This window comes from Podarcis erhardii, assembly GCF_964252035.2.
Source record: "Podarcis erhardii genome assembly, chromosome: 10".
NCBI lineage: Eukaryota > Metazoa > Chordata > Lepidosauria > Squamata > Lacertidae > Podarcis > Podarcis erhardii.
In genome coordinates, this window is record NC_138500.1 from 18,767,817 (window position 1) to 18,787,506 (window position 19,690).

The 19,690-nt window shown below is 42.4% G+C and overlaps 2 protein-coding genes and 1 long non-coding RNA gene across 6 annotated transcripts in view; 1 reads left to right on the forward strand and 2 right to left on the reverse strand.

The window, feature by feature from the left end:
- Positions 1-12,004, reverse strand: part of LOC309351384 — a 34,076-nt gene extending 22,072 nt beyond the window's left edge. For all 3 annotated transcript variants that reach the window (XR_014160807.1, XR_014160808.1, XR_014160809.1), the window contains exon 1: positions 11,537-12,004. This is a non-coding gene — a long non-coding RNA (uncharacterized lncRNA). The remainder of the gene's footprint in view (positions 1-11,536) is intronic.
- Positions 1-19,690, forward strand: part of CACNA2D4 (calcium voltage-gated channel auxiliary subunit alpha2delta 4) — a 163,595-nt gene that overhangs the window by 74,836 nt on the left and 69,069 nt on the right. The window contains 1 exon segment of the mRNA XM_081879036.1: positions 6,494-6,571. Coding sequence (XP_081735162.1) covers positions 6,494-6,571 — 78 coding nt within the window.
- The window catches only part of LRTM2 (leucine rich repeats and transmembrane domains 2), a 29,274-nt gene continuing 28,336 nt past the window's right edge, over positions 18,753-19,690 (reverse strand). For both annotated transcript variants that reach the window (XM_081878985.1, XM_081878986.1), the window contains exon 4: positions 18,753-19,436. In XM_081878985.1, coding sequence (XP_081735111.1) covers positions 18,979-19,436 — 458 coding nt within the window. In that variant the 3' untranslated portion in view covers positions 18,753-18,978. The remainder of the gene's footprint in view (positions 19,437-19,690) is intronic.

Consider the following 19,690-nt stretch of genomic DNA (forward strand, 5'->3'; position numbering starts at 1 on the left):
TACACATGCCAGTGTATCAATCAGTTAACGATTTGACATGTGTTTGCTCCAAGGTTATACATGGGAAATTGCCAGTAGAAAGCCTCTCCTCTTCCCTTTCTCCTTCCGGGTCTGGTTATCACTGAATGAAAACACCTGTAGTTGGAGGGGCATATTCATCAGCCAATGCTTTTTCTGACTTCAGGGTTCACTGTTTCAGTGCAAAGTAAAGTTTCAGAAAGTGCTCTCATGGAATCACTTCTGTGGAGGGCGGGGAGGAATAGATGATGTCAATGAACAGCAATGACAACTACCACAAAAGAATGGGGGGAATCTATGTGGTCTGGAAACCACTATGTACTTTTGCTCAACCCTCTTCTGCATTCAGGCACTGTCATCACAATGCACAATGCTTTAGCTGCAAAGCTTTTTTTGGCATTGTAGTGGGAGGGTGGGTGGGTAGAGAAGACAGCAGTTGAGCAAAGAAAACAAGACTGGGAAAAATAATGTGAACCAGGATGTGAATGTGGTGGTGAGTGGAATGGAGATAAAGAAGCTCAGCCCTTCCCTCCTTCCTTGTTTTCCCCTTTGCGCTTCCTAGATCTGTCAGCTATCCTTTATAGACCTGCTGCAATTAGTAAAGCTCTGCTCTGGAAGCCTTGGGGCAGAAATACTAATAAACAATAGAAGGCTAGACAAAGGTTTGCTTGTTTCCTTGTTTTTTTAAATATTATTTCCTGTTGACCCAGCCCAGTTCCTCTCAGGCTCCACCCTTGATCTGTCAGGCTCTTCTAGCCCCTGATCATAATCAGGTTCCACTGATTAGCTGTATTAATGTTATATAATGGGCATACTAATGTTGCCAGCTTTCATTCTATGTGTTGCAAGTCCTAGCCTGGCTCTTTCGCTAGCATTTCCAGACTGGTAATTTTTAAATCAAACATTTGCCAATTCTGTTTACCCCAGCTATGCTTTAAGAGAAGGAATATATAACCAGAATGGGAGGAGGCACTTTTCTTCCCACCACACACTCCATATGATACAAACACCTCCAAAAATTAATGTTCCCTTGTTCTAATGTGTTATTTTGGGTAGCTCTTTTGCAAGGGACCAGGACCTGGAAATGAAGGTTTCTTCATGAACAATGTTTGCACTTGGGCCTCCTCTCTCTATTTTTCCTTCAACTTCTGTGCCTTTTATCTCTGCAGTTTCATCTGTTCCCTTCCCTAAGGACTTATCCACACTTACCTTTACTCCACTCTTTTCCAGCTGTTCTCAAGAACAGCTTCTTCAGAGCGATCTCGGCCCTGAATGGGAAACCTGGACTTTGAAAGTCATCTAATCTTCCTTGCTGTATTATACTGTATTGTTTTAATTAGTGTTTTTATAGTTGTTCTGATTTTGTGTGGAGTGCCCTACCTGGGTGGATGGAGCAGCCAAGTAATTTTCGTTGTCCCCGAGAGGGGGCAATGACAATAAAGATGATGATGATGATGATGATGATGATGATGATGATGATTATCTGGCCATCAGAAGCCTTGCTTTGGCTTTTGTGGCTCTTGCGCCTTTAAAGTGGCTAAACTGTGGGCATCAAGATGTTGTTAGACCACAACTCCCATCATCCCTGACTATTGGTTATGTTGCCTGGGGCTTATGGGAGTTGAAGTCCAACATAGGTTCTTTACCCCCTGCTTTAGCAGTTGCTGACCTCATGTTTTCTTACTACCTGACATTCTCAAAGCCCTTATAAGATCTCAGGTGATGCCATAGTGTAGTTAAATCCCCACAGCACCTGGTATCTGTTTTCAGCATTGCTGCTACCTCAGACCTAATTAGTTTTTAGCTTAAACTTTGCCACAGAAAAAGTACTTCAGGGTAACAGCTTTGATTTCCTTGAAATGGCAATAAACGACAGAGGCTCTGCTCACATTTTCTGTAGTGGAATTGAGGGACAAACCAGATATATTTATTTGCTTGCTGGTTTCATTATAAAGCTGAATATAATGGGGAAGGGGAACAAAATCTGCCCACTTCCCCATACTTTGCTACTTGAACACTTTTCATCAGCTGGCTCGCTTCCGAGGTAAGTTAGGACAGGGGTGGGGAACCTCAGACCTGAGGCACATGCAATCCTTGTGACATCTCCGTCTGGCTCTTGTTTGAACCCCCCTCTTCCTAGGCTGCACCTTGCATTGTCCCCTGTCTTTTTGCCTGTCTGGAATGTGCCCTTGAATCCTTATAATGTCTCTGGCCTGTCCGGATGGAGGATACAGAAAGGTATGTGAGTGTGTATTGAAATTAACTTACATTGCAAACATAAAATTTACATTGGTTTCTCCTAGCTCTTTTGTCTCTTACCCTTGCCCACCACTGGCATGTAGCCCTCAGAATGTTGTCCACAAAGGCATGTGGCCCTCAGGCTGAAATAGGTTCCCCACCCTAAGTTACAGTTAGTAAGTAAGGTGGGGTGGGAGATGGGGTTTCACTATGTCCTCTATTTAGTGATACAGTACTGACCCTACTTTATACACAAACCAAATGTTTAGTGAACTCATGCAGGTGTGCTTTGACCTTGGGTGACAGATATTTGGGGCTGTCCAAAATCTCTCTCAAACACTCATTCTTTAGCAGAACTTAAAATCAGTGTAGGTATGACTAGTCTCTGGGCCCATTTCATAATATTGACCACAGGATCTCCCAACCCTATACAAAGACCAATTTATGCAAATACCTCCCCAGATGATTTGGAAATAAGTGCATAGGACACCTTTTAATGTTAATAACTAGATGTAGAAATTAAACCCATGTGGGAGTGGGTTGATGAGAAGCAAGAGGAAGTTGTGGGCAGAAGTGGGTGTGTAGCATATCCGAATTTCACCTCAGTAAACAAATTTTGCAGGGCTTTTTATGTTTTTTCAGTTCAAGCTGCCGGACATGCTTGACTAGAATTTGCATTAGGATAAAAGAAACATGTATGAACACTAATAATACTAATGCTAATGCTACTAATAATTTATTTCTTATATCCCGCCCATCTGACTGGGTTGCCCCAGCCACTTTGGGTGGCTTCCAACAAAAATACCCGGTGGGGGGGATTAAAAGCTTCCCAAAACAGGGCTGCCTTCAGATGTCACATAGACATCTGTGGACTTCTTCAAACCACTCCAATCTCTTTCCAGACTGTGTGTCAGGGACAAGCTGGTTTTTGAGGTTGCAGGAGTACATTTGTCTCCTGCTCCATGTGGTAATGAACATGATATTAGAATGCATATGCCTGTGGGGAGGGAGAATGTCATGCTATTCTTATTAGATCATTTCCCCCCGGAGCTGTAACATGTAGAAGGTAAGGTCAGAAGTTGGAATTAGTGCTGTGTCCAGCAAGTGAACTAAAAGCTCTCATTTCCTTAGGGTTTGTGCTGTATCTATACGTATAACACTGCAGGAAGTCACGTGGCATTCTGCTGGAGGGTTTTGGTGTCCTTTGTCTGTCCCCAAAACACACAGAAGTGTATGAGTGTGAGAGAGAGGATTTTTGAATGCCACAAGGATAATGGTTGAGGCATATGAATGCTATCCAGAAGGAGAGTCCTTGAATTGAACAAGTGCTCCCTTAGGTCTGTGCAATGCTCTTCCACAAATCAACTTAATTTCAGTGTTGTTGTAGGTTTTTTGTTGTTTGTTTCAATCTGCACAAAGACTTGAGGCTAAAAATGAATGAAGCTGCAAAGTCATGTTCAGGACACATTGGGCACTGGTGATGGAGCCAAGAATAAAAAGCAAATGACAAGTTCTGGAACTGTGGGGGAAGAGAAAGGAAAACCCTTATGTTGGGGCAGAACATTCTGTACGGCAATATACTGTGAAGGAATAAAAACATGTGTTTGTGTGTGATGTGACCAGAAATCCTGACCTTCAGAATGTCCCTGTTAACACAGAAAATGGAACAGTTGTAAAGCACAAAGAAATATAAACAAGTTTGCCTACACTTGATTCACAAGCCTAGTTCTCTCAAATAGCAGATGAGGAAGTGAACCAGTTTCATGACTGTAGCACTTCAGACTGCAGCTGGGGCCTGGCATAATTGAATGCACTTCAAGCTAGATGTCAGAGAGAGAAGTTCCATCCTAACTTTTTACCGAATAGTTTTCTATGTGTAGGGAATGTTTATGTACTGAGGTGTGTTCAAGCATGTGAAGACACCATGTGAAACAGTACTGTCTAGTATTAGGTTGTCCACTCTATCTGTTCTTTGAGAGAACAGGTTCTAATCTACTATTGTGATTTTGGGGCACAGGGGGTTAGACTTTATGCCTGAGTCCCCTTCTAATTCTTGGATCCAGCAAGGAATCAATTGCTGGAATAGCCAGGCCAGCTTTTTGGCAAGGTGATGGCCCCTTAAGTATGGGCCATTAAGGTAACAAATGAAGTGGCTCTGTGCCAGAGAACAAATGGATGAGCCCCTCTACTTCACCTGGCAGTTGGTTGGAAGGACAATTGTCAGAGGGGTGTGTGAGAGCTGAGCAATAAGCAGGCTGCAGGCTGAAGCCTGTGAAGAAGAGACATGTTAATGCTGTGAGCCTCTCCAGTGTAGGCTCAAGTTGTATATATGTGTAAATAAATAATAAATCCTAAAGATACCACGGTCTCCACTGACTCTCATTCTGAGGAAACTGAACCCTGGGTAAACACCTGGAACTCCTGCAATTTCACAATGCTCAGGGATTGTGGTGGCATGCAACAATGCGGTGGTTACCTTCTGGAGTACCAGTATTTCACTGGCGTGGTAGTCTTCTTTTGTGATAAAAGTGGCTGTGCAACACTTGTCCCAAATGAGAGACCATAAATTTCTTTAAAATATTGAATTAATCCAAAATTAAATGACCTTTAGGACTGTCAAAACAGTTCTTTCAGAATTCAGCCATCACCCCTTACAGGGTCAGTTAATCCTATCTGCTCCTTTGGTAGGTCACACATATTTCAAATATCAAAAACACCTGACGCTCTGTTGATAAACTGAATATTAACTAACATTTTTCTTCCAGGCTGAATTAATCTAACCACTGAATAAATGGACTGAAATCTTGACTAACATTTTGTTAGTGTGACAGGAGAAACTATGGAGCATTTTAAGTTGTCTTACTGGGTTAGCTCATGCATGTAGCCCTGCCAGGGTAATACATCAATGTGAACAACCTCCAGCTTGCTTATATTTGCCTGTAGGAAGTAGTGTGAGTGAATCAGAACTGCATGTATACCCACATGTATGCCACATGCCACAATTGCAGCAGTCCTTTTTTGTAACAAGGCAAGACATTCACATGGAATCATTTGGTGGCAGGGCTGCCCATGGGTCATGCATATCATAGAAATGTACCTGCTACTACCAGAAGTCTACAGGCCTTAACTGCATTTGCTAGGAGCGGCAGCCACTTGAATGAACATTCCATGGTTGTCCCTAGCAACCACTTGGGCCTATAGACATCCCTCTCCGCTAAAGCCTGTGGTATTTATGACTGTGAAATTTCATTAGGAACATAGTTCACACTGTCTATAGTTTCCTGCTGAGGATATTTGGGGTCCCATAGCAGGAAATAGGATGAATATATCAAGCGATTCATGATGCATTTTGCTTATAAACTTCCATAGGCAATTTGACAGTTCACTGTATATAAATGTAGAAACAGATGTTTTAGTTGCTATCACAGAGAATCTTCTCTATGCTACTTTCTGAATAGGAGCACATTCCCAGTTCTTCACATCCTTCTTTAACATGCTGTTTGGAATCTTTATTGGTTTGAAAAATTCAGTTATGATTGTAGCTCCCTATTTTTGAAAACTAAGCAATCCTGTTATGCTAATTAAGGGTGACGAGGTCTTGTTATTTCTTGATCAGTAATGCACAGAGCAGCTTCTGAGGATTTTAAGAGACTCGGTTCAGACAAACAGTGGCTGGAGTATTAAAGCTGTATCTCGGCTGTACCATTTCAGATTACAAGGATGGGCAAACATGAATGAATGCTTCCTCATGAAAAACGTTTCTACACCTGGATTAATTTATTTTTTTATTGCTGTGGAAAGTGTTTTAATTTGCTGGTTCAGTATTTTTATTGGCTGTTTTCTTGGGACGGATCTGATGGCTTTATGGTTGTACTGTCGATATTTTGCCATTTTTATTGTTGCAAGCCACCGTTGCCTGGAAAGTCAGCCTATAAGTATTTTGAGTTAATAAACACACACACACACACACACACACACACACACACACACACACACACATTATGGAGATGTCTCTGTGACATCTTAGACATGTGTAGGGACTTTTTAATCTTTGAAGGAGCAATCACTCAAGTGAATCTCCACCTGCAGCCTGGAGTCTTGACACAGGTTTGTGCTGTTTGTGTAGATTAAACCTCAGCCTTCTCTGTACTGCAGTTTTGTGAGTGTCAGTTCTGAGACCCTCTTCCTTAGGGATACAGGGTCAGGTACTAAATTTGCTTCATTTATGTCTTGACAGAAGGAGGTCTGCCTGAGGCGGTAACTGTGAGCACTTCTGTGGCTGTGACTGTAGGTGGGAAGACGGCAATTGCTGCAGGTAGGAACTTGTTTCAATATACTTGAGGCATAGGGTTGAGGTTAAGGATAGGGAAAGACTTCATTTAGTATGAAATTGTCTCTTTTGCAAACTGGTAGGTGACCCATCACTTGTCACAGAATTTATTGTCTGAAATCCGTCTATTTAAAACTAGGCCTTAGACAAAGTCACATGTATAGAGTTATTGTCATTTTTGTGTTTGGCAAAACATCATATCTGTTTCTTGCCACTTTTTCTGCACATGCCCACTCACCAAAAAAGTCTGCTAATTTTCAGGACTATAGAGTTCCTGCAAATGCCCTAAAGGGACATACCTGGGGAAGCTGTACAGTTCTGTGGCAGAAGGACTGGGAAGCAGCCTCTAAAGCCTCACCTGTTTGCTTTTTCAGTTAAAGGTTCCGGGCTCACCCACACTTCCTTTCATGTCACGCTTTCTAGGCACAGGTCTGAGATTTTTAGGTCTGTGTTCAAGCAGTGTGTAGAAAGAAAGAAAGAAAGAAAGAAAGAAAGAAAGAAAGAAAGAAAGAAAGAAAGAAAGAAAGATAGAATGAATCAGGGGTTTTTTTCAGCTGGAACTCTCTGGAACTCAGGTCTGGCACCTCTCAGGTGGGCTCCATTGACATTGTAAGAGAACAAGGGAGGTGTTCATGGTGAGTTCTGGCACCTATTTTTCTAGAAAAATAGCACTAGGTAGGTAGGTAGGTAGATAGATAGGCTCTCTGCTTTCCCTCGGAAAACCCACTGTTTACCACTCAATCTGAACAAATGACAATTGAGTTTTCCATGAATGATCTCTACACCTTATCAAATGGGCAATTTTCAGAACAAAAATTGAAACCTAAGACTGTTCAGCTTAGCCATGTTAAAAGCTCTCAATGCTTGTGAATCTGTGATGGCTTAGTCTTTTAAGGATGTACAATGTGTAGTTTGGGGGCGTTCATGTAACTTCTTCATGTCCTTGAAGTGGTTTAACTGATGTCTGAGGTTTTATAATGGTAGCAGTGAGTGGTGAGTTCAGGAGAGAATTGAGTGGAGAGACAGGTGTTTTGGAGAGAATGGAGAGTGAGCGCTGCGAGGTGGCTGGAGGAAAAGGTATTGGCTGATAGTGACATTTCAGAAAATTGCTAAAAGTCAAATGAACAATCGGTCATATGTTTTGCTGGTTTGTTTTGTATTTGTAGCATTCAAAGAAGGGAGTTGCATTATGAGCATATGTGAACTCCTGATACTAATGCAGCCTTAGATGCATTTCTTTGTAAGAACTGAAGCATGGAGTTGAGGGAAGAAGGAAGCCAAAGGATGTGAACAGAGACCTCTGGAGAAATCTTACACTTTGCTTAGGACCATGTAAAAAGTGGGCTAGAACCAGATATAGAAGCTTAAGGATCAGGGTGGTCAAGAAGGGGCAGAGCATTAAATATCAATTTTTTATTAGCAATAAGCAGCAAAATATTTGCTTCTGGTTATGTTCTGGACAGAATATAAAAGACAAATATGTCATCTTTGCCTCTGTGTATGTCCCTGAATACTGAGTGTTTTTCTGTACTGGTAGCTCAGTTTAGGCTGTGGCCTTTTTTAGGTGGAAACCACATGAAGGGAGCTTCTGCAGTCTAAACCATATCTTTCCCAGTGAATTAGGAAGCCTATTTGCTACTGTAATGTACCTAACAGCTTTTGATCACTGTGCAAACATTAACTAAGACATAATTATTAATTATGGTTTAATTGGGGCTATTTTGTCTCCAGAGGTATAAGCCTAGAGTCTCTCGCTGGCTAAATCAGCTCTCTACATATGACAAACATAAATCTGTATAATATGAGGAATTCCTAACCCCACTCTAGATAACGTTACTGACTGTTCTCTCATGTGAGTCAATAACCTGAGGCATTATGCTTCACTAGGGAGAAACTGCTGTAGTTACATCGCAGCTGTTGACAGATTTAAAGTCCCAGTGAAACTGCTGGAATCTGTGCGGGAGTTCTGCTGTCTCCCTGGTCTGTGTATATATGATGTCTCTCTTATTGCGTGACCTTCTCCTCAAGTGAGTTATTTGCTTGGAATCTAATCATAATTCCAAACATGAACAAACTCCTGTTTATGTGTCTGTGTGCTTTAAAGAGTTGATTTTGGTTGCTGCTTCTTATAGGACCATGATCTGCATGCCATGGCTTAAAACTTCAAAGCACTTCATAGATGGATCTGCCCTTCCCAATACAAAGGAGTTCTAAGGCACTGTATTTTGCTGTTCCCCAAACCACCTCTCTGTTTGCATCAAAGGGTCTTTTTTAATCACTCAATAAGTTGAAGACAACCATCAGTCTCGTGAGTTACATGCACACAGAGGAGTTTCTGACTTATTTTCCCTTGCACAGTACCTGACAATGTTTCAAAGTAGCTTGTGACACAGCACAAAGAGGTACAGAACGGAAGAAAAAGTCAGAAGGCCTGCTTCATATTCACAAGCCATTGTGCAGGTTCTGTGCATTTGGCACAAGTGCAGAAAATCCACTGGTCCCAATTTAAAGGGCTCGTTGCAATCCTTCTTCTCACTACATTCTCCATTGGGAGCCATTCGTGCAGACATAGCCTTGTGGGATAGTTAGGTTAACTAACTGCAAATACATGACAACAGGGCTGAGTTCCAGCAAAGACCAGGTGCTGAGCAGCCTTTTGGCTTTGCCGTTTCTGTTCTCTCCATTTACCGTATAAGTTAACTGTTGGGAAAGTAGAGGTGGAGACATTGTAATTAGCTGTGGTAGTTCAAGCTTATGCACAGATATTTATATAGAAAACTGTATTGGAAGTTTCACAATAATTTCCTTTTAAACACAAAGTTAATTATTCATTATGTTGGTTTGTTTATCCCACCATATAGGGAAAAGCCTAAGTGGGAGTTCATTTTGATTTTAAAGGAGGAATATGCTGTTTTAGAGTTTCTATGCTGTGCCTCATTCCTGTGCTTTGAGCTCACCTGGGATGGAGTTGTGCCAGTGTGAGAGTTATACTGGAAATGCCTTGCTGATACTTGTGGATTTCCCAAGGAAATATTCCACATCTCCAATCTGCTGGCTTGAATCCCATTCCAGATTTGAAATTGCAGCCAAGGAGTTGGTTTAATCTCTCATACAGCTGACGCTGTCGAGCTCAGAGTTATCTATCCAATGCTCTCCTTGCTGGTTTGTCTCTGCATTACTTCTGCTGTTGTGCTTGAAGGGAAAAGAGCCCGTGGCTTTGTCCTAGAGGAGGCTCACAACACCGCAGGACATTTTGAGAGGGGTGCCCATAGATTTTGAGCTGCCCCCCTTTCCTCCTAAATCATTTGATAACGTTTTAATTCTACGCAGAATTAGAGCAGCGAGGGGGGTTGCTATAGCAACTGTTTCCTTGTGCCTTTGGTCTGACTCATTTCAGACAATTACTCTCACGCTCCAGGATTCACAGATGTGATAGAGGAAGAGTCATGTGCTAGGCTTTCAACTTTTCACTTTTAATTTCCTCTCCTTCTTTTCACTGGTATTAACTCATGCATGGCTCCAACCCTATTGAAATGTGTGTACATATGTGTGCATGGTTCCTCTGTGAAGGGAGCCCACTTCAGTAGCACAAGTTGACATAACTATGAATTCTTGGTGGAATTGTGAACATATTGGGCTCCTGGCATGTTTGAGGGCATAGATCTGGGTAACCACCACGCATATGCCCCCCCCCCCAATGTTAGGCAGAACTCGGTGCAGTTATCCAGGCGAATATTGTGCTCAATAATATCAAAAGCATCTTAGAGATCAAGAAAAAGCAACAGGGTCACACTTCCCCTCTGTCCCTCTCCTGAGTAAAGACCCCTATCAGGGTGACCAAGACAGATTCTGTCCCAAACTGAGCCTGAACCCAAAATGAAATGGGTCAAGATAATCAGTTTCTTCCAAGAGTGTCTACAACTGGACAGCCATCATCCTCTCAAGCATCCTACCTCAAAAGCAGTATTAGTAGTATTTCTGGTATTCAGAAATAGAGTGACCATGTGTCTTGCTTTACAGACCATGTGTCTTGCTTTTCCTTGAAGAGCTATCAGACAACAGTCCTCTGTTTGAAGGAGTTCTGTTTGAATGACTGTCCTGTCCTAATCTGGTTTAAAGATAAAAGTATGCCCTGTGCCAGGGCCAAGTGTCTTCAACTTGTAAATCCCTGCACTGAATAAAGCCCAAGAGCACACCAGGGACTGCGAATACCTGTTTTCGCTGCTTGCCTGGGAGTACAAAAAACAGGAGGGTTGTCAAGCACTTGGAAGACCATATCCAGAGATTAGGTGTATTCAGATTTGTATTATGTCTCTGAGACAGGTTCAAAGTAACAAATTCATGTATTCTCTCTGATTAGTGTATCTGCATGACGCAGCTGTTGGTCACATCCACGCCTAACATTTTCAAAAAGTCATGGATGTAGAGTTCTTACATAAGCACCTGGATACTAGGGGTTTTGTGCATTGCCTTGGAAATTGCATGATCTGTGGATCTAATTTGCAGTCAGTTTATAGCTTTTCCCTTTGTGCTTTTGTGATGGGCATATCTGGCTTTTTGGATTCTAATAACTGCACAAACTACTACAATAGCGGAATAATTTTGTAGTGCTTTGTATTGAAATGTGAATCATGGTTGTGCAAGTGAGCCCTGGGCACAGTTATTAGTTCTGTTCCCTCTTTGACACCCTCTCCTCATTTCCGCTCAGAAACCCAACCCATGCTATTTTACGATACCAGTGCATAATGTAAAAACTGCTGACTTCAGTGGCAGTGGGAGCTGGGAAGTGTAATCCTCACAATATGAATTTCCATCACCAGTTACCCAAGAGCCTTTTAACTAGAAATGCCAATGATTGAACATGGGACATAGCCCCTCCCCAAAGAGTTATGGTCAGAAGATAAGGAAATAACAGCAGCAGCGAGTGGAAAGAGAGTGTACAGCCCTTACTTTTCTCCTTTTGGAAATTCAGCTGAATTGCTCTTTCTGGCTTCTATATGTCTTCATTCCTGCTGGCAAAGGCTTCAGCAGCCTGTACAGTCTGACATGCAGTGAAATGGAGAGCAAAGTAGAGCTGTCCTGTGCCAAGCGCCCTCCTGGTAGGGTTTCTGTACTACTTCCACAAAGTGCTGGAAACGATTCAAGTTCTTCACATTAGGGAGCATGTGCCTGAAGGAACATATTTTCAATTCCTCATCAAATACACGTCGTTTTCTTCATTTACATCACACCCTTGGCTTACAATACCCTTAAAGGCTAAGTCATTTAGATCCAAACCGGCATCTAAATTTGGATCTGGCGCAAAGGCTCCGCTGTGCCTCTCCGTCTCAGATGACCTGGATTTGTGTCAAGAGAAAGAATGGCCAGAGAAAAGCCCCTGCTTGTGGAGGAGAGCTACCTTTTTAGAAGGCAGATGGAATGTGGGGGCTTGGGATAGTCTATGACAGTTGAGAAGTGACAGTTGAGAACATCAGAGAAAGGAATATCTGAAGAGCAGCTGCTCATGGAGAGGCAAGAGAGAGAGATTATGATGATGGAGACAAAAAAGGGGGGGGGGAGAAGCAATATCACATGCTGGAAGGGAGAGGTGTGAAAGCATAATTTGCACAGTGCTCCCTAGCCAGTCAGGCGCAGTGGACACAGTCTGTATATGCGTTTCTTACCAATCTAAGGTTGTGAGAGGTAGGAAGAGAGCTTGTAAGGTATTAAACGTCCAGGAGCAAGGATAGGTTTTTATGGGCTAACCTGCACAGTTTCTGCTGCAGAGGCCATGTGGCACCCTGTTTTGCTACTGTATGAGCAGTTCCTGGTGAGTTAGGAGTCTCAATGCCTTGCCCTCAGCACATGGTCAGTACATAACATGATCTTGCTTGGATGCAGCTTGAGTAGGTCTGAAGAATTCTGGAGCACAAGCCAGCCAGTGCATGCCCAGTTCACCAGTTGACGGGGATGCAGATCCAAGGAGCTGTAAAAGTTGCATAGCATAAGGGCACCGTGAACAAGCCCCTAAAAAAGAGGATCACATGGATGAGGATGACAGGTTTAGTGCTGGTATGATGTAGTAAGTTCAGAATGGCTAGATGTTTCTGGGCATGTAACTCTGAATGGAGCACCGTTATGTGAAGGGCCTTGCGCTTAAATTTATTTATTTCATAAAAATTATACACCGCTTGATTGTTTGAAAAACCTCTCAAACCTCAAAGTGGTTTACAAAAAGATAAAACAAGAAAATCAAGAAAATTTTCAATACTTTAAAACCTACCAAAAGTTAAACTATTAAAAGAGATTAAAATTCATACCAGCGCTCCTAAGCATCTGGCCTAAACAAGAATACAGTGGTACCTCGGGTTAAGAACTTAATTCATTCTGGAGGTTCGTTCTTAACCTGAAACTGTTCTTAACCTGAGGTACCACTTTAGCTAATGGGGCCTCCGGCTGCCGCCATGCTGCCACCGTGCTATTTCTGTTCTCATCCTGAAGCAAAGTTCTTAACCCAAGGTACTATTAGGTTAGCAGAGTCTGCAACCTGAAGCGTCTGTAACCCGAGGTACTACTGTATATTTAGCAGGCACCGAAAATAATACAGCGAAGGAGACTGCTGAATATCAATAGACAGGGAGTTCCAAAGTGTACATGCTACCACACTAAATAATTTAGTTCTTACAAATGCAGAATGGGTATTATGTGGCACCAGTAGTAGTTCCAGTTCCACCTATCAAAGCAGTCAAGAGGGCACATGTGAGGTAAGGCTAACTCATAGGTAAATTAAGGTAGTGATTTGTTAATGGCTAGGAAGTCTTGGAGGCAGGGTAAATAACATAATGCCCTGAAGATGTTGCTACGCTACAGTTCCTATCTGCCCTTGGAATGATGGGAATTGCAGTCAAAGAACATCTGGAGCCCAATTCATTAGCTACCCCTGTTTTGAAGTATTAGATAAATAATAATAAATAAAGAGTTTTGTGGCACTTTAAAGACTTTTATTGTGTGAGCTTTCATGGAGTAGAGTCTCCTTCATCATAGGCATGTTTATCATTAGTTAGGGTGTGTGTGTGTGTGTGTGTGTGTGTGTGTGTGTGTGTGTGTGCGCGCGCACACACACACACACACATTCATGCTTGATGAGTTTGTCTGCCAACTGAGGATAATCATATATCTCATAAAATGAACTTGGTGAAAACATATGCCACAATGCATTTGTTAGTCTTTTAAATGCCACAAGAATTTTGTTGTTGCTCCAGCAAACTAACCTGGCAACCCCGCTTGGTGTAAGATTTGTAGAGGTGTGATCCAACCCAAATTACACAATTGCCTTAGCCTCACTTCTGGTCCCTTCTGTTTTTTTGTGTATTTGAGTATTTCCCCTTTATGTTAGAGAATCTCTTGCACTCATTCATTCTTGCAGAAAATTTGCAGAGCAGTAGGTTATTTCCACAAACCAAACGTAAAGCATGAGTTGCATAGGAAAATACATTCTTTATTATTCTTCTAAAACAACAAGCCAGAAATATAATATACCTTCAGCTGCTTTTTAAAAACTGGTTCTTCCTTAAATTATAACAGAAAAAAAGGATTGTATTTGCCATCTGTCCTCCTTTCAAGACCCCCACCCTGAGGAACTGTGCCTACCTCTTGTTTTCTTGGGTTAGTCTGACTGTACCAGGAGCTAAACTTTCCTTGGCTGCTGTATTGACCTACCAGCACAGGAAAGCACATTCTTGTCTATATCCACCTTTACTAAAGGAATTAGGTTGTCCTTCATTATGGCTTTTTGCCAACATTTTTTTTAAAGGGTAGTCTCTCCTTAGCTGTCAGCTGCTGGCTGCACCTAATAGCCTGGAGCATACTAAGGGAGTTTTCACAAGTGATGTAGAATTTTTTACTTAAACCTCTTGTATGCCGGATTTCTGCAGTGATGTTAACAGGTGCATGCATTATGAATGTTTGCACTGCATCCCTTTCTCATTTCTAATTATCTTCCAATCTGTTTTGATCAGCACCAGTCAAGCCCACAGGAGAGCTATGCTGCTTCATTTTCAGTGACGGCACTTTGGCATGTGTTTTCAAAACCAGGCCTACTGATACCTACAGAGAAACAAACATCAGTCTGGTTATTAAAATTAATAGCTGGATAGTTTGAAAGTTATGGAGTATTAGGGCTATTCCCTATGTTAGATCCTCACAGTAAGAGAGTTTTCAAGTGGCACATTAATAGGCATTATTTGTGCCATTTGTGAAGTGCCCTGTGGTCTTGTATATACAAATATTAACACTGATGGCATATCACTAAACTCCCGAATAATCTCAGCATAACAGTTACACATGCATATACCGTATTTTTCGCCCTATAGCACGCACCGTCCCATAAGGCGCACATAGTTTTTTTGGGGGGGAATAAAGGGGAAAAAATTATTTCCCCCCCCCCAGGCGCGGGGCTGGGGCGGGGGAGGCCCGAGCTTCCCCCGACCCCAGCCCCCAAACAGGCAGCTCTCTGCAAGCCGTGGGAGCCCAGCGCTGGCTCCCGCTGCTTGCTGAGAGGTCCGCGAAGCCTGGACGCGCTGAGCTCAGGCTTCAGCATGCAGGCAACTCTCCGCAAGCAGTGGGAGCGTTCCCGCTGCTTGCGGAGAGGTCCACGAAGCCTGGAGAGCGAGAGGGGTCGGTGCGCACCGACCCCTCTCACTCTCCAGGTTTCAGCGAAAGCCTGCATTCGCCCCATAGGACGCACACACATTTCCCCTTCATTTTTGGAGGGGAAAAAGTGTGTCCTATAGGGCGAAAAATACAGTACTTCTGATAGTATTTTGGTCTTATACATAGGTAGTTTAGTACAGGTATGCATGCTGATCTCTAACCAGTAGAAAGAGTATACTGATTCTGCTGAAGGGCCCTATTGCTAAGGTATTCATCTTCTCAGTTCACTTGAACAGCAGTTCTGAAATGTTATACAAGTGAACCTCTTTTTCAAATGGAATAAGTATTATGAAATTGGTAGATCCAAACCCTTTCTTCTTTTGATTATCTATACTGCCCACAGCCAGAATATATACTTGTAGCAGCCATATAAGAATCAGACGGTCTAAATCTCTGTGTTTTCAACAGGTATATATTGTGGTTTTATGTGAATGGAAGATGATGGGATGCAAGACATTTTGCATATTTTCTGAGACTTTATAGTGTTTCCTCAGCCCTAGTTCAAGAATGCTAAATAATGTAACAAGATCATTCCAGACCTTCTGATTACAGCTGAAGGCACAGTTTCCCAGTAGCTTGAAAGAGGACACTTCCTATATTGGCTTATTGCATTCTTAACAGCCCATTTTACTACCCAAATACTCCAGTGTCTTTGGGACCAACATTATCCATTCAACACCCCTACTTTTCTCAACAAATGCTTACTTTGTCCCTTCACTTACTTCCCCTTTTCAGATGTGGATTTCTAAATGTGGAAGTATCAGGGCCAACCCTATGCCATATCAAATGATAAATTGGAATAAAGTTTAAAGTTGTAATTAAACTCACAACATGGAAAACAGAAAATGTAATTGGCAACAAAGGGAAACCTGCCAAAGGTGAGACTAGGGAATGGAAGAGGAAGGGGATTCCCCACCACCACCTAATTTGCGCTCCTCAATTCTTCTCATCCTCTAAACACACATGCACACATCATTTGTTCTGTGCAATCATGTCATAATTATTTCTTAGAAGTAAAATAGAGATCTATAAATATACAGCTCTGACAAAAATCCAATTTCAAGTATAATTGTGCTGTCCAGTATGTATGTTACAGAGGTACGTTCCTTTGGGAAGATTATAGAGACAGTAAGGTTGGAATTGTATATCCAGCAGGCAGAGTGCCAGTGCTAGTTTGTTGGGTATATATGCAGTAGGAGCAATACAGGCATACATACATACATTAGCTAGAGTCTTTAGTAGCCTAGTTTTGCCCATCAGTCTGGGATAAAGCGGAAGTGGAGTTGCACACTTTGAGGGACTACAATACATACATGGTACGTAATGAGAGAAAGAGTCTATCCTCCATTCTTGGAATTTGCCTCTTACCTTGGTGCTGACCTTCTGCACAGATCTTAAAATTAGATGCCATAGTCATATCCACCCTTTGGATACCATTTTAAATTGTGTTGTTTTACCATTTTGATGTTTGCTGCCCTGGGCTCCTTTGAGACGAAAGGTAGGAGATACAAATTTAATAAATGAATGAATCTCATTTCCCACCGTCTCCTCTCTAATGTTCCATGAGAATTTTTTTCCTGCCACGCCTCTCTGTCTGAAGGTTATTCCCTCTTTTGGGATGTGGTAGTTCTTTGCTAATAGGATGGTAGAGGGTTGAATTACTGCTCCCAAGATGTAATCTTGAGTCCTTCACAGTGTTCTTGTTTGCTGACAGGAGATTTGGGGATGAATTAAAAGAAAGTAAGCATTGCTTCTACTCAAACCAGCAGCAACAGTTAAAGAACTTGAGCTCATTGAAAGGCATAAGAATACGACAAAAGAAGGAAGAATTCTGAAGACCTGCTCCATGCCCAACTAAGGTGATTGTTGGGCTCTGCTCCTGAGTTGCTAGAGAGATACCTTGGAATCTGGGCCAGCTGCCAATTTTTTTTCATGACTGCAAGGATCACAGTATCCACAAAAACTGCGGCTGCACGACCTCTCGTGTCATCTTCCTATCCCAGGAATACCCGCTGTGACGGGCTAGAGCAGGTTACCATGGCAATATGTGCTCTCCCCTGGAGACAGCACTTTATCCCACTTTCAGTGATATAAAATGAGTCCTTATGTTGGTTCCCTCCTCCCTGCCATCAGTTTGAAAAGAAATGAGGCTAATGTGATATGCTTTGAGCTTGGGAAAGATACCCTGCATAAGAATTCATGTGTGTTCAGTGTGTATGTGCACATGCATGCTTGTGCTCATGTATGCATCTTTGTGTTCCTTGAGTGTATGTGTGTATTATATGCATGGATGCTGCAGAGAATATTAATGCTACTCTCCCTGTTTTTGAGTAGGACTCTTGCATGGCTGCTTACATGCACCAGTGTCATTCGTACATGCCTATATCAGTAGAGTGTTTGCATGAAGAGCTGATCAACATTGACCCTGAACAGCATCTCCTCTCTCTACATTTTACACTGATACTCCTTGATGTCTTATTCATGGCTCTAAATCATTTTGTCCAATTCTCCCCATCTGACCCACACTGTGTTATATTGCATATAACCACATTAATTATTCTGGTTATGACCTACAGTGTGTATTGTTTCCATAAAACCACTTCCATACTCCTCCCCACCACTACCCAAGTCCTCAAAATACTCTTTCTAAGGAGATCAGAAAGGCTGTTCTCCTCTTAAATCCCTTCCAGAGACCCACTTCTGCCACAAAGACTATAAGAGCCTTTCAGATTAATTCTCTAATATCCCAGAAAAAATGTTTTCCCTTTTGGAGGATACACATTAGCCTTCCCAAAGTAACTCTCCTTTTAATAGTCACGACCCATCCTTCCTTTATTTCACCTTTGCTTCTTCTTCAAATACTTTTTAATGTCCTTCATTGCAGGGATCATAAATTATCATCCGTATTAGGCAGTGGCTGGCACACTTTATAGCGCTCTACAAATAGTAATCTACAGATGGTATGCAAAGGAAAGAGGTGTGTATATGAATAAGTCTGTGTATATATGTGGGTGATCAGCCTATGTTTATTTGTCTGCACCCTTTGTTGTGTAGACTAGACTACACAACAGAGTGAGTATACGCAATGCGTATTTTTTATGTAAAAGGATATTAATTCCTTTGTAATGTTGAAAACAGGAAAGTCAAATTCCCTGTGGATATTGTGCACTCAGTTACAGGCCTTTCATCAGTTCTGGGCTGGCTGTGAACTGGGTTTTTCTGAATATACAGCTAATGGGAAGGAGTAGATTGTCATGCAGTAATATCAGTGACTCAACCTGTGAAGACACTTTCACAGGAGTTGTCTTAGTGCCTTTGGCTGCTTGTTTTGTTGGTAAAAGATTCTGTGGTGGTATGGGAGTTTCTGAAGGAGTCAGGAACTGAAGCAGAGGCAAGATAGTGCTGGGTTGGCTGAACTTCCCCATAAATGAGCGTCTGTGGGGAGTCTTGTGCAAAGAGGAAAAATGATAAGCACTTGAGGTCTGACTACAGTTTATTCACTTGGAAGTACATGAGGACAGAGGCAAGTGAGAGGGACTTGAACCCAGAGCCAGGTGTTCTGAACCCAGAAGCATGTTTTACTAATTGGATGAATGGAACAGCAGCACAGTCCATCTGTATGTCTTGGAAGATGTGGAAAGGCCCAAGCCATAGGCCTCTCATATCCTGTTCTCCTCTGCCACTAATTTCCAATAAGGTATTCATGCCACAGAGGAAATCTGCTTTTGTTCCTCATGTTCGCCTTCTGTGTCACCCATTAATGGCTGCCTCTTCTTCAGCTCCCGATGGTACTTAGCCATGAGAGATGCATAGATACAGCCATATGCTGCTGCCACTACCATCATAATACACACGATGCCACAAACCACCCCAGCTATGATGACTGTACCAATGGCTCGACGCACACTGACAGGCCTGTATCTTTGTTTCTGGGGGCAACCCACACTGGGATCCTCTTCTGCTTCAGGAGTTGTTGTTTTAGGCTTGGGAGCAGTCGGGACTCCCTTACTGCAAGGAGGACCAATATTGTCCAGTACGGTAGAGCTGTTCTCATCCTCCAGCTGGGAACAGTAGTTAAACATCTCCATGGGCACCATGCGCATATCTTTCCCCCGTAGCTCCTTAGGCAGGGTACATGCCAGTTGGTCTATCTTTCCTCCTGTCCCATAAGAAAAAAGAAGCACATTCAGTACCTTATTTTGGTTTCAGATCACATCATGCTCAGAGCAATAATTCATTTCAATGCAGCTGCTGTGACTGAACACTTAAATATACAGGGATCATTCCCTCTTCCCGGGGTGTAGCTTATGTCATATGCTGAGAGTTTCTAGGAGCTGCAGGTGATGGCTGAGTGCAGGTTGGGGACCAAAGGTGGACAAACTACCCCAGAAGGAGCATAATGGTAGTACCCCT